This window comes from Alosa pseudoharengus, unplaced genomic scaffold (genome assembly GCF_046254945.1).
Source record: "Alosa pseudoharengus isolate Yale_2024_CS ecotype anadromous, Long Island Sound unplaced genomic scaffold, YU_APseudo_1.1 YU_APseudo_1.1_scf_18, whole genome shotgun sequence".
NCBI classification, from domain to species: domain Eukaryota; kingdom Metazoa; phylum Chordata; class Actinopteri; order Clupeiformes; family Clupeidae; genus Alosa; species Alosa pseudoharengus.
The window spans coordinates 15,838,620-15,855,591 of NW_027468650.1; the positions used below are offsets into that span (position 1 = coordinate 15,838,620).

At 45.3% G+C, this 16,972-nt stretch overlaps 1 protein-coding gene across 1 annotated transcript in view; it reads left to right on the forward strand.

Moving 5' to 3' along the window:
* The window catches only part of LOC143131454 (alpha-2-macroglobulin-like protein 1), a 33,138-nt gene extending 16,406 nt beyond the window's left edge, over positions 1 to 16,732 (forward strand). Inside the window, exons 18-34 of the mRNA XM_076291109.1 lie at positions 4,729 to 4,954; positions 5,817 to 5,943; positions 6,073 to 6,194; positions 6,281 to 6,332; positions 6,574 to 6,654; positions 6,751 to 6,927; positions 7,236 to 7,311; positions 12,878 to 13,034; positions 13,149 to 13,223; positions 13,390 to 13,558; positions 13,651 to 13,841; positions 13,961 to 14,176; positions 14,270 to 14,403; positions 15,070 to 15,178; positions 15,240 to 15,308; positions 16,365 to 16,470; positions 16,689 to 16,732. Coding sequence (XP_076147224.1) covers positions 4,729 to 4,954; positions 5,817 to 5,943; positions 6,073 to 6,194; positions 6,281 to 6,332; positions 6,574 to 6,654; positions 6,751 to 6,927; positions 7,236 to 7,311; positions 12,878 to 13,034; positions 13,149 to 13,223; positions 13,390 to 13,558; positions 13,651 to 13,841; positions 13,961 to 14,176; positions 14,270 to 14,403; positions 15,070 to 15,178; positions 15,240 to 15,308; positions 16,365 to 16,470; positions 16,689 to 16,732 — 2,131 coding nt within the window. The remainder of the gene's footprint in view (positions 1 to 4,728; positions 4,955 to 5,816; positions 5,944 to 6,072; positions 6,195 to 6,280; positions 6,333 to 6,573; positions 6,655 to 6,750; positions 6,928 to 7,235; positions 7,312 to 12,877; positions 13,035 to 13,148; positions 13,224 to 13,389; positions 13,559 to 13,650; positions 13,842 to 13,960; positions 14,177 to 14,269; positions 14,404 to 15,069; positions 15,179 to 15,239; positions 15,309 to 16,364; positions 16,471 to 16,688) is intronic.
* Positions 16,733 to 16,972: the final 240 nt, after the last annotated feature.

Here is a 16,972-nt window from a genome sequence, read left to right on the forward strand (position 1 = left end):
CGCCGGAATGCCGCGTCGCACTCCCGTGTCCACTCGAAGAGTTGGCCTTTGTGCGTCAATCGATGCAGCGGGCTGGCGACTGTAGCAAAGTCCCGAATGAAGCGCCGGTAATATGACGCCAGGCCCAGGAAGCTCCGCAGCTCAGCACCATCGCTTGGAACAGGCCAACGTCTCACCGTCTCCACCTTAGCTGGGTCGGTGGCCACTCCGGCAGCCCCCACGACATGGCCCAGGAACCCGGTTTGCCTCCGGAACAGGTGGCACTTTTTCGGGTGCAGTTTGAGCCCAGCACCTCGTATGGCGTCGAACACCTTCTCCAGATGTCCTATGGCACCGGTGAAGTCCGTTGCATGACACAGGATGTCGTCTAGGTAAACCACACAGCATGTTCGTGGAATGCCCGCCAGGACACGCTCCATCAGCCGCTCGAAGTTCGCTGGCCCGTTGCACAGGCCGAACGGAAGTACCTGGAACTGCCACAGCCCTTGCCCGATGGTGAACGCTGTCTTCGGCCGAGCTTCCGGGGCTAGCTCAATCTGCCAGTAGCCACTGCGCACGTCCAGCGAGCTAAACCAGCAGGAGCCGGCAATGCTGTCCAGCGCATCGTCAATGCGGGGAAGCGGGTAGGAGTCTTTCCGGGTTACCTGGTTGAGGCGCCTGTAGTCAACACAGAACCGCCACGAGCCGTCCTTCTTCCGCACGAGTACAGCTGGCGCAGCCCAGGGACTACTGCTTGGCTCTATTACTCCTGCCGCGGCCATCTCCTTTATCTTTTCTTCAGCTGCTTGTCGTTTGGCGAATGGTAAGCGAAGTCGGATGGGCCGGGCATTTCCGGTGTCGTTATCGTGTTGGACCAGACTCGTTCGGGTGCAGTCCTCATCTCTTGCGGCAAAGATGTTGGTGTACGCACCTGGCTACCCTGTGCTTCACTCAGCCCCTCACAGCTACGAGTGCAGAGTTCATTTACGGCTTGCTTTGTCTCTACAGAGGGCCGCGCTCTCTGAGCGGAGAGTGGTGATTGCTCAACCCGCTCTCCTGGCTCCTCTCTAGTGGGCGTGAGCTGAGCAGTGGCGGACTCAACAAGCGGACCTGGATGAGGCCTGTTGTTTTCGCGGGCTTGAATTTCGCGGGCTTGGGTGGGGAGGGGCGGAGACTCAGCAAGCGGACCTGGATGAGACCTGTTGTTTTCGCCTGCTTGAGTTTCGCGGGCTTGTGTGGGGAGGGGCGGAGTCTTGGTTGGCGAGCACTCTTTGCGAGTTTGCTTTCTGCGGGCTTGTGTGGAGCGAGTTGGAGAGTTCTTCGTCGCGCCAGCTCTCCGCACTTCGTGCTCTGTCTTCCCCGCCGTGTGCAACACTACGCTGCTCGTCCCTAAGTGTAGTGTGAACCGGGAAATGTCCACCACAGCCCCCCATTTCTCTAGCACGTCCAGGCCGAGAATGCAATCATCCTGAATGCTAGCCAACCAAAGCTGGCGGCTCGCCGTCTCACCGTTGATGCACACACACACCACTTTTTGTCCATACAGTTCCGCTCGCTGTCCGGTAACTGTGGTGATGCGTGTTTTTGTCTCTTACCAGCCTCTGGGTCTGGCTACCAGCGTGCCGGGTAAGAGACCGGGGCGCACCAGCGAGATGGTGGAGCCAGTATCGATCAAGGCGCGACACCGAGTCCCGTCTAGCGTACAGTCCACATAGAGTCCTCTTGTTTGGCCGAGCCGGCCCAGCCGTATGCAGTCCATAGCCAGGGAGGTAGTGAAACTTGAAGGTGGCATCCTTCCCGCCGTGCCACCTCCCTCTAGTTTGACTGGGGCGCGTGCGTGAGGGGTGCTGGGGCGGGACAGTACCTCGCGATGTGCCCCGGCTCGCCACACTGGTAGCATCCGTCTCCGCTGGCCAGCCTCTTCCATTCACGTAGGCGGCGTTGTGGTGGCTGTGCTGTGGTCTGTCGCATCGTCTCCAACTCCCCCCCGTTTTCCTCCATCGATGTCTGGCGTACGCAATGCCTCGACTCCGTTGTGTGGAAGATGTTTTCCACCCGTTCGGCCTCCGCCAGCGCCACGGCCAGCGAGCTGGGGTCGCTCAGGCGAAGGTGTTCTCTCAGCCGCTCTGGGTGGATGCCTCGCACAAACGCTTCCAGTGCCATCTGTTCATGTAGGCTCTGGCTGTACGTTGGGTAGCCCAGCCGGGCATACAGCTGCAGGTCAGCCGCGAACTTGCCCAGTCTCTCGCCCTTTTGTCGCCGTCTGGAAGCGAGTTGTTCTCGAGCATCGCTGGTGAAGATTCTCTGGCCGAATCGTCGTTGCAGAGCGGCTTCGATTGCGGTCCAGCTTGCTTGCTCTGCCGGTGGCAGGTCTTCTAATACTTGTAGCGCTTCCCCATCCAGGGCCAACGCCACCTGTACGCCCGTTCTCTCCGCCGACCAGCTATTCAGCTCGGCTGCCAGACGGACCTGCACCAGGTATGTCGCCAGCGGCCTCTCACCATTGTAGCGGGGCAACTTGCCGTTGGAGCGCCCTTCCGCCGCCGTTGCGCCGGGGACCGGCCGATTTCCCTCGCTCCCGTGTGGAGCGGGTTCCAGTGGCGGGATGCTGCCATCAGCCCGGTTCGTCTCCTCCTGTGGCCTGGGGCGGGCCTTCTTCGTTACGGTCACGCTGCAGGCTGGCTCCATCTGCTGGGCCCAGCAGGTGGCCATGGGCGAGCGCGCTGTCGAAGAGTCGCCTTGGCAGGAAACTCATCATCGCCCGGACATCGGTTGCAGCTTTCTCCTCCCGTCCAGTAGGGGTCGACATCCCACTTCTGACACCAATGTAACAAACGGCAAGGTTGTCTCAGAATGGTTTTTATTGGTTATGCACCAAAAACACATGAACACATAATTCTGGGCCAGACCTGGCCCTTATGCTCCAGCACTAAACATCTATCTTAGGCTGTATCTAAAACACACACCAATCAACCCTAGTTATGAACAATGTAACCAGCTGCAAACATAAGCACAACAGACAGAACATACAACGTTGTCAACCCACCTGGTTTAGAACGTAAACATTACACACATACACACACCGCACAGCATCATGGGAGCACAGTCATGAACAGCTAGGCTCAGATCATTACAGTATGTTATCTGCACACCTATGAAGTAGATACATTTTTTTGGCCGTATCACACTTGTATATTAATTCGCCGAACTCGTTGTGAAGTTTAAATGAACTGTCACGTTGCATCCGAGCTGTAAAATGCAGACGTTCAGAACATTGCAACATTGTAGCATATGACGGAGGTGGCTTTTAGCTAGATGGATGACAGCAGTCTAAGTAAAATAGCGATGTTTCAAAGCTAAAGTTCATCAGAATCTTGGGATACGCCCGCTTGACAACGGGAGAGATAGAACTAACGACTGGCCTTTGGCCGTAGCAACCATCCATTTAGAACTAGTAACGGCAGTTTGTACTGTGAGTTGAGAAATTAGTTGATATGTGTCGGAAGAAATTAGTTCTACAAACAAGACAGTTTTAGCGATTAAAACGTTTAAATTGTAACAGGAAATGAACACAACGCAAGTGACAACAGTGGAATAAGCGGGATAATGGACTCCACGGTGGTCTGTTCACAGAAGTTAATGCACTCCGCTTCGCGTCGGGGCCGTTTTACAACCTCGACCGTGCATTAACTTCTGTGAACAGACCACCGTGTCGTCCATTATCCCCAGAGGCGGACAAAGTACACAGCTTCATTACTTGAGTAAAAGTACAGATACCCTTTGCGAAATTTTACTCAAGTACAAGTAAAAGTACAACAGTCAGATGTCTACTTAAGTAAAAGTACTGAAGTACTTGTTTTTAAAAGTACTTGAGTATCGAGAGTACAAGATTACATTTTCTAAATATTACATTACTACTGCCACAGTGCTTACATTTATGTACAGAAACGTCCTACATGGAGTTATGAAAAATGTTAATGTTAATACCTTGGAGAATGTAAAAGGAATTGAAAGTAAAATCAAGTAATTTTCATCTTTTTAACATGTTGCCAGGGATGGGCAGTATTTCTAATAGCCTACTTGTATTTAAAATACAAAATACTATTTTGTAATTGAAACACTTGAAGCGAAAACTATCATTAACTTGTTCAGAAAATTGAAATAGTCTGGCGAGGTGGGGCCACAGGTTGGCACATTCCCGGGATGGACCTGCTGCATCTTCATCCATTGTTTCGTCTATGGTTTTGTCTCTTATCTAAATCTGACCATGGAGTTGACTTTGGCGGAAAGCTGAAGGTGATTGCTGATAGGCTGTCCCAATCAGTGGCGCCTGCACAATCCAATCACGTTTGAGAGGGAAACAACAAATTGAGGGTTTCTGAGATTTTTCTTTTTTTCCTTTTTTTGTAGAAGAAGTAACGGGTACTCACAGTTATGGATAGAAATGTAGTGGAGTAAAGAGTACAATATTTGGCTCTTAAATGTACTTGAGTAAAGTCATGAGTACTCCCCAAAAATGATACTCGAGTAAAGTACAGATCCCTCAAAATTGTACTCAAGTACTGTACTCAAGTAAATGTACTCCGTTACTGTCCGGCTCTGATTATCCCTTACATGTACTCACACGAAAAACTCAAGCTATGAAAGTATATGTACAGTAAGTTATCTGGAAGTGTTGGATCCAATTATTGTTTGTAGTTTTTATTGTTGCTATGGCACACTCCTCTGACCTGTGAACTGTCTCAACAGGGAGTCTGGAGAAGCACGAGTCCCTCTCACTGTCCCTGACACCATCACCACCTGGGAGACTGAGGCTTTCTGCCTGTCCCCCCAGGGCTTTGGTCTGGCCCCACCAGTTCAGCTCACAGTTTTCCAGCCCTTCTTCCTGGAGCTCTCCCTGCCGTACTCCATCATCCGTGGAGAGACCTTTGAGCTCAAAGCAACAGTTTTCAACTACCAGCCCAAGTGCATCATGGTAATATCTACACCTGACAAATTCTGTGTGTTAGAAGTAGGCCTAGCTAGATGTCTACACATGAGGGGTTGTCCCCTCGCTCAAATTGCTTAAGGGCTTGTGTCCACCAATCACGTTTTTTGCGCCAACGGCAGCTATTTTCTATGCAAATCCTACAAAGTTCAGTGTTCTCAGCGCCCGGCGGCAAAATAGCCCTCGGCACTTTCCGAGCGCTGAAAGTTGAAATCTGTTCAACGTTTAGAACAGCGCTGGCCTCGTCAATGTCACTTCTCTCTCGAGGACCAATCAAAACTTTGTAACCTCGCAACAATAAACACTTGACGAAGAGCTCTGAAAATGAGGTTGAGGGCGCTGTCAGCACAAAAAATACGATTGGTGGACACAGGCCCTAAATGCTATAGCCCAATGTGAAGATGAGAGTTATTTGGCGTAATGGACTCCCATCCTGAGGCAACGGAACATGACAAAAGTCTACCCAGCAGTGCTCTCGCTGTGGCTTTGAGTGTGTGTTGAAGGTGTACGCTTTTATGATTTTGTGATGCCACTCCTCCATTAACTTGCATTGTATTTGAAACAGTGCCATTTGAGGTACAAAATGGTTTCACCAGAGAGACAAACCAGCACTGGCTGATTGGCTTGAAAACTTAAGTGGATATCTTGGTAACACAGAGCAGGTGTTTATGAAATAATGGCAAAACGGTTACTCAAGTTCTGTTGCTATTGCTAGGTCATGTTTTGAATGATTGAATGAATGAATGAATGTTTTAAACCAAACAAAAATGTAGCCTACGCTTAGCCGCTTCACACATAAGCGCTTTCTGTAGTTTTGAGTGTGCGTTAAATATGAACCCCTCTCTGGTAGGTCACAGTGACTCCAGCCCCTTCATCAGACTTCACTCTGACCCCCTCCTCTGATGGCCAGTACTCCTCCTGTCTGTGTGCAAATGGAAGGAAGACCTTCAAATGGACACTGGTGCCCTCTGTGCTTGGTGAGTATCCGCACAGTAAGTAGAAGTGATAGATATGTCTGTGTATGTCTGGTGTGTATAGTAATACTAATGCAGTGGGATGTTTGTGTGTATGTGTGCGCGTGTGTGTGGGTTAATATGTCACGACAGGTGTGATGAATGTGACAGTGAGTGCAGAGGCCGCCCAATCTCAGACTCTATGTGACAATCAGCTAGTTACCGTACTAGAGAGAGGTCGCATTGACACAGTCACTCGCCAACTCCTGGTTAAGGTAAGTGTGTGTGTCTGTGTGTGTGTGACTGTGATGTACTCTACATTGATATATCAGTAACCCATCTGTAACTATGGCCACTAAAGGCAGAGGGATCTCAGAAGACTGAGAGTTACAACTGGCTTCTGTGTCCAAAGGGTGAGTTTGACCTGCCCTCCACAGCCCATTTCATAACATTTAACCATGGCTGTGATATTATGGAGTCATTTAGTATTCATAGGTTTATGTCATCATATGGGTTTGTTGTTACATATACCGGTACACATGTTAATGTGTATATTTTCTTCCTTTTGTCAGTGGTGAAATATTTGATTGATGTCGATCTCCTCGTAAGTTTAATTTGTGTCTGGAGTCTGTGTCTTTTATGTTGTTCCCACAGGCGCTCTAACAGAGGAGGTGGAGTTGAAACTCCCAGCAGTTGTAGTGAAGGGATCCGCCAGAGCCTCAGTGTCTGTGCTGGGTACATCTTCATATCTCAATCTAAGTGCAATAATGGTGCTCAATCAATAATCAGATACATCTTATTATCTTTTTCTGAAGTATACCCCTTCTGTAGGAGACATCCTGGGTCGTGCTCTGAAGAACATTGGCACCCTCCTGCAGATGCCTTTTGGTTGTGGGGAGCAGAATATGGCCATTCTCTCCCCAAATATCTACATTCTGCAGTACCTACAGAACACTGGGCAGCTCACTGCAGTCATCAAGGAGAAGGCCATCAATTTCCTCAAGAGCGGTGAGAACTCCTCCCCTTGAGGTGAAATATGCTGTGTCATATGTTCAGATTCAAGATGAACGGCGTGCTCATTTCCTTTTGAGTTTGATTTGGGTGCTCTTCGGTCCAGGGTACGTCTAAGAGGCAGTGTAGAGAATCTGATGGCTGAGGCACTCCTTAATTAAAATGTCTTTATTGCAAAAATGACATGTCCTAAAAGGACAACTTTAAAATGCCCACACGTAGCGGCATGGGGCCTTCTTCAGGGCATGCTGTGTCATATCTCAAGTTGTTCTGATGGTGTGCAGTAAACCCGTTATAACCACCAGGATACCAGAGGCAGCTGAACTACAAGCACCGTGATGGATCCTACAGCACGTTTGGCAGAGGAGAGGGAAACACCTGGTGAGTTATTAATTGAAAGACATTACAGGAGGAGACAAATCATTAATGGACTAACGGATGGGAGTTCATGGGGGAGACTGTACCTCTAAACCCCTAACTCTCAGAAAAGGCTGAAATTGAGTATCCAGCGTCAGTTCTGGCAGGCCAAGTAGTCAAGACGGCGTTAACTGCTATTGGCCAACAACAGGGTCGCATCAGCTTATCTGCATCAGCGCATCAGCTGGTCAACTCCCCTCGCTTCTAAATGACTACACGCAAACAGGGAGCCTTATTTAAAGCTGCTTTAGTTTGTTCCTAACTGCTTGCTGCATGCATCTACGCAACCCACCTCCTCCCCAGCTCCACCTTGTCGTGTATAACATGGCATAGGCCTTCTATGTCATAGTTACTAAATCTTTGCTTGTCAAATAATTTTCTAAAGAAGTATTTCAAACACCATAACCCCACACCAAATCTGCAAAACCATACACTAATTCTCAGTGTTTGACTCAGTTTTCAATTTTCTAAAACGCATTTTGCAAAACACCACACACAATTTTCTACCTAACACACAATTCTAATGGCCTATGCAGACTACAAGATTTCAGCCCGATTTTGTCACAACTTTGTTGTAGCCGACAAATTTCCAGTGTCACGCCCGAATATGAAAGGTCAGGAACAACACCGATGGAGGAATGGGTCTTGTAATGTGACATATTCAACGACGACCCTAGATTTATTGACTGCAACGTTCCACAACTCCACAACCAAAAGTCTAGCATGTTATGTGTTGTCACCATACACTGTATAGACCCCTTCATGTCCACGTCACAGAAAAGGTGTGTGCATGTTGGGGTCAGAAAGCTTCCCATCCCATTGAATTGTGTGGGTGTGAACTGACTGAGACGTCAAGGAAACGTCAAGAAAAATGCTTGTATTACTTTTTTGCATGTATACAGGCTGGGCTTGTCAACCAGATAGCCGTATATGTCGGGCTAATGAATCTGGCCACTTGCTAACGTTGTATACCCATTCTGTTATCAGCTCAGGATCAGGCAGACAGTCGCCATTAGCTAAGACTAATTTATTAACGTTCGTGGCTCCTCGTGATTAAAGGAGAATTCCGGTGTGATATTGACCTAAAGTGTGTTGAAACATGATACCGAGTGTGAACGTATGTCTCATAGCTCATCTCGGCTTGTCCCCTGCACTCAGAAATCTGGCACTAGTTAGCCAAAAATAATTCTGTGGAAATGCATGGATTCCAGTTGCTGCTACTGGAAGAAACTGGAATCCATGCATTTCCACAGAATTATTTTTGGAATCTGATCCCTTATCATACCTGTTCATCCTTACTCGTCGCTCGACTTATCGTGACTAAATGCAAGATGGCTGCAAACGCTAAACTCTGTGAAGATACTGTCTGTATAAATCGTCTTGTAAGTAAACTACCAGTGCTTTTTCAAAGTTCTCAATGTCTCATTTTAAATGTCAAGACCCTCAGAAGTCTACCAATGAAGTATGGAGCTACTTTGAGCCTCGTAAATGGTGTAAAACAGTGATTTATTTGCATGGCTAGGCCAATGCCCGAGCCACCCCCATCGAAAAACTGTTAGTAGCATCGGCTAACTAGCGCCAGATATCTGAGTGCAGGGGACAAGCCAAAATGAGCTATGAGACATACGTTCACACTCTGTATCATGTTTCAACACACTTTAGGTCAAAATCACACCGGAATTCTCCTTTAACAATGCATACCTTGATAGCTCACCATGCCGGTCTATTAACTGCGCCATTTTTCTGACCCCATGCTGCACACGTACCCAACCTAGGCTCTGGATGATTACAAACATGGAAGGGGTCTATAGGTTGACACTGACACTATGACGACACGTGACGAGTAGGCTACGATAGGCTACATGAGCTGGTAATGTGGCCAATCTCCTGACCAATACGCAGCAAGAATTTATGGTTCTCTGATCGCCTAGTCTGACATGGTCAATCGTAAAAGACCTATAGCCTGACGAGCCAGACCCACATTAAAATGTAGGGTCTGGGCACTCACCGTTCGCAGTGCTCAGTCCGAGGGGCAGGATAATCGGTTGTCTTTCAAATTCCCTCTGCACGCAATAGGACAGCGCTATGAGTCCCATGCGTTTACCACCAGCGGAGCTAGTTGGCTAGTTCAAACGTTTGCCAACTTAATAAAAGCTTAACTCGTGTCACACTGTTCGCCAACAGCAACATCCATCTTATTTGTCTTCAAGTAGCAGGGAATTCAAGCCAAATCGTTGCAACTCTGCCATCAATCATTATGTTAAGCCCGCCTAACGACTCTATACACGATTTGATTGGCCTGATAGAAGTTTAATTTTTCGAGCTCACAAGCCAACGGAGAGTTGCTAGACTAGCCCTGGCAGCAAACTCTATTTAATATATAGCAAATTTAATTTGCTGCCGCTAGGGTGCGTCTAGATTTCTAGGCTATAAAAGACCATCATAGAAGACAAATCATGTTATCTGCATAGGCCAAGTTGAAGGAATCTGCTTGCACACAAGACCGTATGGAACAAGTATTCCACTAAACCAGTGGTCCCCAAACTACGGCCCGCCAACTCATTTTGGGTGGCCCCCAAAACATGTCCGTGGTATATAGCATCTGGCCAGCATGGGAGTACGACATCGTGAAACTATAACCTCCGTAATTTCCCCCATTCATTCTCTATGGCGAGTCTTAACAGTACACATGTAATTCTCTTTTTGTCCACTGGTGGTTGTTTTGGCGCTGTTTCGCGTTTGCCATCGAAAACGGAATGAAATGTAGGCCTACCTGCAAACAATGTAAGAGGCCTATGCTGACTGCATCAGTGCTCAAAGTATTCTAAAAGTTTATCAGTTAATTGTTAATAACTAACTAACTTCTATTCAAGTCATATTTCTGTGACTTTCTGGGATAATGATTTCTATTTTTTATTCACTCGCTCAAATGTTCATACAAATTCACAAAGTTCTCATCAGGTGAGTGAAAGTGGTCTTTTCAGATGTTTTTGTCAGCACTTCATAAAACTCTCATAGTTTGAGAACTTCAAAATATTTGTAGGATATTGCTTGTTTACAACTTGAGCTGTGTATGCAAAGACACAGAGTTCAGAGTTCACACATTTTGAATAAAATACACTTTTGGGACTCCCTGCTAATACTTTTGGGAATTCTATTTTTTTTATTAGTATTATTTCATTTGAGCTACATTTTGCACTGATATGGCATGATTGCAATATAAACATAGCTAACAATGGTATTAAATTGCAGTAGCCTATGATTAAATGTAATGGAATATTCAACTAAGGTAGACTGCTGTTGTTCACAGCACTAAGCTATTTATGGTTACTAATATACTCCGAGTCTCTGGCCCTCTCTTAGAGCCAGGCATAGTGAGCTGGCCCTTGGACGAAAAAGTTTGGGGACCACTGCACTAAACCATGCTTTACTAAAACCTAGCAGAGTATAGCCTACATGCATCTGCACTCGTCTATTATTTGAACTCATAGACAAAGTGAAACTAACTTCACGTTGGTGTCAGTGTCAACGACAAAACAGTTATACACAGTTAATTACTTTTACTATTGACTGACAATGGTGACAATGGCAGATGACTGAATGACTGAGTAATGACTGATATTTATCCTGCAGAGGAGTTGCTGCTTAAATCTCGTGACATTGCGTCTTCAGCTCGAGTCATGCCACATGCAGAAGTTTTCTGATGATACTGCAATTGTGGGGTGTATCAGGAACGGGCAGGAGGAGGAGTACAGGAGCCTGGTGGAGGACTTTGTGCAATGGTGCAAACTTAATCATCTTCAACTTAACACTTCAAAGACCAAGGAGATGGTGGTGGATTTCCGCAGGTCTAAGCCCACTCTGCTACCAGTCCACATTGATGGGGTCAATGTGGAGGTGGTTAGCACCTACAAGTATCTGGGTCTCCACCTGGACAATAAACTGGACTGGTCAGTCAACACTGATGCACTCTACAAGAAAGGGCAGAGCAGGCTGTACTTCCTGAGGAGGCAGCGGTCCTTCAATGTGTGCAGTAAGCTCCTCAGGATGTTCTACCAGTCTGTTGTTGCCAGCATCCTCTTCTATGCAGTAGTATGTTGGGGAGGAAGCACAAGGAAGAAGGATGCGGGGCGAATTGACAGGCTGGTAAGGAAAGCTGGCTCTGTAGTGGGAGCTGAACTGGAGTGCATCACTTCACTATCTGACAAAAGGACCCTGAACAAACTGATCAACATCTTGGACAATGAGTGTCACCCACTCCACAGCACTATTGTTAAGCATAAGGGCCTGATCAGCTGGAGACTTCGCTCACTGCCTTGCACAACTGACAGACTGAGAAAGTCATTTGTCCCCAGGGCCATTGAACTGTTCAATGCCTCACTTAAGGGAAGAGGAGAGATAGACTTCTCTGCATAGTCTGTCTGCCTCTTCACCCCCTCCATGTTTGGTACTGTCTGTCCACTAGCCACTTTTACCACTGTCTTTATGCCTCACTGTTTGCGTGCTATATTAGCACATAGCACATATGCATAACCCCCCCCTCAATGCCACTGCCGAACTGTGGCCACACTTATACATTTTTTTAAATAGTTAAATATATAGATATATAGACTTTACTTTACTTTATTTCTGCATTGTTGCACTGTTGGACTTACTCATTTGCACTATCACCATGACCACTATCACCATTGCACTACCACCATGACACTCATTCACACAGAGCACAGGCTCAGTCCCTGCCTCAGTCATTGCAAGCGCCTCTGTGCACCACTATGTGGATACTGTTTTTAGAATTGATTTAGATTAAGTGTTAGTAAGTATAATTTGTATTTTTGTAATTTGTATTTTGGTATATTTTTATATATTGTATTTAAGTGTTAGTTAGTATAATTTGTATTTTAGTATATTTAGCATATTCTTTATCTTCTACTGTCCTTATTGCTTAGTTGTGTTTTTATATTATATACTTTAATTACTCTTTCTGCTGTTAAAGAATGTGTTTGTGTTGTCTGTATGCTGCTGATACCTTGAATTTCCCCTGGGGATCAATAAAGTATCTATCTATCTATCTATCTATCTATCTATCTTCAGCTGTGCTTCATATGCGCCTTTCGCTATAGACCAGGTTTTTCTTGGTCAGTGGCTTAATGCTTTTTAGATAGTGTAAGATAGCGCATGAGCGCATCGTGTAATAAAAGAGAAGGGCATGGCGAAAAACTCAAGTGTACGATAGGAATATGCTTTGCGTCTGGATAATACTATGTTTTGTGCCGGGTTTTGCTTTGCGAAAATAGGGCCCAAAAACTCCTTATGGTTAATACACTTTAATAGATCACTAAGAATATGTGTGTATTACGTGCTGCAATGATAATGATTACCTTTGAATTGTGAGAACATTTAACTGCAATGTTATGACTGCACAGTGGTATACAGGAAAGCAGTTCAATATGTACTGTTCCATTTCTTTAAAATATTCCTCAGTGCAGATTTCACACAAATGGCTAACAGTGTTCCTGCTCTCATTTTCCAGGCTGACTTCATTTGTGCTGAGGTCATTTGGTAAAGCAAAGTCCTTCATTTATATTGATCCAACAATTATTTTGGATGCAAAGAATTGGCTTGAAAGCAGACTTCAACCAGATGGTGTTTTCCACATGCAAGGGAAACTCTTCCACAACAGAATGAAGGTGCACATATATATTGTGTTTGTGAATAACGCAACCATCATATTTCTTAAGTTTGGATTTTGACAAATGCTTTATTGAAATGCTTCAATGCTTGAGTTTGTCATTGTGCTATAGGGTGGAGTGAACGATGTTGTTACAATAACTGCCTACGTCACTGCATCAATGCTTGAGCTGAACATATCTGTTACGGTATGTAGCGTATAGGTTCATGCTAACTGAGGAAAAAAAACATTGGATATGTAGCTACCTTGTATATCAAGGAGCAAGAATGTATCACTTTTTTGGTTGTTATTATTATTTTACTATCATACACCAGAGACAAAGACATACAGTTCATCCCATGGAGAAATCAGAGAATGTTATGTTATTCCAGGAAAAAACCCTCACATATCTAAAGTCCTCCGTCAGTGACCTGTCCAACACCTACACCACTGCTCTACTGGCCTACACCTTCAGCCTCGCTGGAGAAGAAGACATTCGAGCTGAGCTTCTGAAACACTTGGACAGTGTAGCAACCTCTGATGGTAGGACAGAATTGACACTGTGCCTGAACAGACACACATGAACCAACAGTTGAACCTGCTTCCTTTATCTCATGTGACTCGTGTCTTCTCAGGGAGTCTCCTGCACTGGTCTCAGTCCTCACCAGAGAGAGCTGATTCTCTGGCGGTGGAGACGAGTTCTTATGTGCTGTTAGCTGTTCTTACCAAACCCACACTTACTGCTGCTGACTTAGGCTATGCTTCCAGGATTGTCAGCTGGCTGGTGAAGCAGCAAAATCCATATGGAGGCTTCTCTTCCACACAGGTGCTTCACACACCTTTCCTTTTTAAACGTCTTCTGTTGTGTTAGTGTGTGTGTGAGTGTGAGCTTTCCTCCAGCTTCAGTATTTGGCCACACTGACAGATGGGTTTGTATTCTCTCAGGACACGGTGGTGGCACTGCAGGCTCTGTCTCTGTACGCCACCAAGGTCTTCATCCCTCATGGCTCCAGCACAGTCACAGTGCAGTCAGCAGGGGGCGACAAACACCAGTTTGATGTGAACCAGCACAACACATTACTGTACCAGGAGACAGCGCTGCAGGACGTTCCTGGGAAGTACAGCGTAGAAGTGACAGGCTCTGCATGTGCTTCTGTGGGGGTCAGTGTGAAAGATCATATTCACTGTGAACAACTAAACAACTAATGGTTGATATTCTGTTAGTAGTATTTCTATAACTCTCTTCTGTAACAGGTGGCTCTTTTCTACAACATCCCCACTCCCACTGAGCACTCAACCTTGAGCATTACGATTCAAGCCAGGCCTCTAACTGAGGGAGAGTGCAACAAGGTCAATGGACAGGCCTTCACATTAAATATCACAATCCAGTAAGTAACCAATGAAGAGTATAGCTGTCTATTACACCCTTAAAGTTAGGCATTTTTCATCAACTGGTCGACTAAACAATAGCTGGTTCATAATTTTAATGCACAATCTGTCCATTCAAATAAGAAATCCTGCTTAGAAATAAAATAACGTGATTTAAAAAAGATTTGCTAAACGGGGCAGTGGATTACCTCTCTATTTGCTTAAGTGCAACCAAGGTTGATGGAGATGGGTTTATTTCCTTAAACGGTCCTGGGACAATCTTACATTTTGATCCCATACTTGTCCATGAGTCATCCTTTATGAGAATGTCCATAGTAATTCACACAGCACCGTGGAGGGAAACCCACATCATTTTCTGAAGCCAAATGTTCATATAAATGCTCATGTAAACCCAACCAGTGTGTGATGCCATAACTATAATAGTTAGAACATACAGTAGCATACTGCTTTTAGAAAAGACTTCGGCTGTGCCTCAAACCACACATTTCTGTCAGTACACGGCTAGTGTGCAATGAACGCTTACTTGCGTTGTGCCCACTTTTCGATGGTTTGTATTGTCCCAATATTTGCACTATATACTTAAACTTAAAGTGTAATATACTTAAAGTGTGCAAGTAGGCGGTTTGAGACACAGCCTTTGACTCTTTACACTCATTCTTTCATAGGTATCATGGGTCACAGGAGAGCACCAACATGGCTATAATAGATGTGAAAATGTTATCTGGTTTCACAGCTGACTCTGCCTCTGTTGAAAGAGTAAGTTGTCCGTCCTCAGTCTGTATTAGTTATTAAATAATATCATGTTATGGTGCCAATAATAGGTCTATTATTCCAGCTACAGGGCAGCATATTTGTGGACCGAGTCGATAAGAAAGGTGACCACATCCTTGTGTATCTGTCACAGGTGAGATATAAACCACATCACTGTGTATTTGTCACTGGTGAGATATAGATAGATAGATGGATAGATACTTTATTGATCCCCAGGGGAAATTCAAGAATAGATATTAAGGTATCCAATGCAGTTTCAGGGTTTTTTTTCGTTACTGGACTCCCCCTGCAGTTGGGGAGTACCGGTATTTGTATTTTACACAACTGTCGTAAATACCACCAGAAGGCTACTGCACAATTGCTGCAAAAAAATTTGTGATTCTCCTGGTTGGGGGTTACCATAATCAGTCAGTAAACATTGGTTGTAGTGTTGTCACAGTTCACATTATACATGGCCAAGCAAGATAGTTCATCGTAGTTCAAGTCTATGGGCACGAAATGGGGATCGAGTCCTGTCTGCACAATGAATGCTTAAAAAGGTGTGTCGTCGACTTATGGATGAGCGTAGGTAGCATCCGGCCAACAGCAGCAGAATAAATCACAGGCGCACACCTGATATAAGGTTGATTTTCTCCAGACTGGAATGTTCAAAAATGCTAAAAATGTATCTGAAATGTTCAGAAGGGTTTGAGGATCATGAAAACATGCCCGAAATTCACATTCCTAACTCTATAGAACCAAAATTTTAGCATATGTGGTGAAATTCTGAGCTATGGCCATAGACTTCAATGGAACAGTCGCTATCTCTGCTCTGCATAAAGGGGGATTTTGACCCCCCACTCCCCCCTCGTGCAATCCAGGTTCCCGGAAGTAGCTCCTGATGAAATATCTTGCTCTGCCATTTATAATCTTTGGTGTTATCCAATTGCGTCGAAGTCCGGAATCAGTCAGTGAACATTGGTTGCATGTTATCCAATTGCGTGCAGTGATATTTTCAAGGCGCTGCCCCTCAAATTGGGCCATTTTCATTACTCATAGCCACACCTTAATCTTTCGGATTTGGGTCTGGATTTCCAGGCTATTAAACCATGTTTTTCCCAAATACAGATCACTGATATGTGTTATTCTCTGTATTCTCTGACCTTTAAGAGCAGTTTTTTCATTGTTTTTTCATGTTGGCATTAAACAGGTTCCAAAGGGATATCATTTTTACTACGGATTAATCCTGAGACAAGACCACCCAGTGAGCAAACTTAAACCAGCCTTAGCCAAGGTGTATGACTACTACCAACCCAGTGAGTCTGCTAACATTTTACTCACATGTCACAAATCCTTATTCTGATGTGTGTAATGAAGCCTGTGAAACATTTGATCCGTTTTATCCATTTTATTTTATTTTATTTTAACAGTTATCCGTCTATTTTGTTTTGACTAACTCTGATTCTAATTCTGATTCTCTGCTTCTTAAGATAACTAAGTTCAATCTGAGACTCTCTGATTCTCTCTGTTACAGGTGACCAAGCTGAGACTGAGTACTCTTCCCCCTGTGTAGCCTAGGTGGGCTATTCTATTCCAATTACACAATACAATTCATAAAGGCCCCACTAAGCAACACTGGCGATAGAAAAAAAAGCCAGGGCTTCAGGATATTTTCAAGCATTTGGTTTGTGTACAGAACATATGGGGCACTTTTGAAACTTCTCAGATAGAGGGGGCTGGTGGACCACTGGGGATGCCTATAAACGGCCCACCGATTGCAAATTTAGGTCCAAACACTTTTTAATTTATTCAGTTATA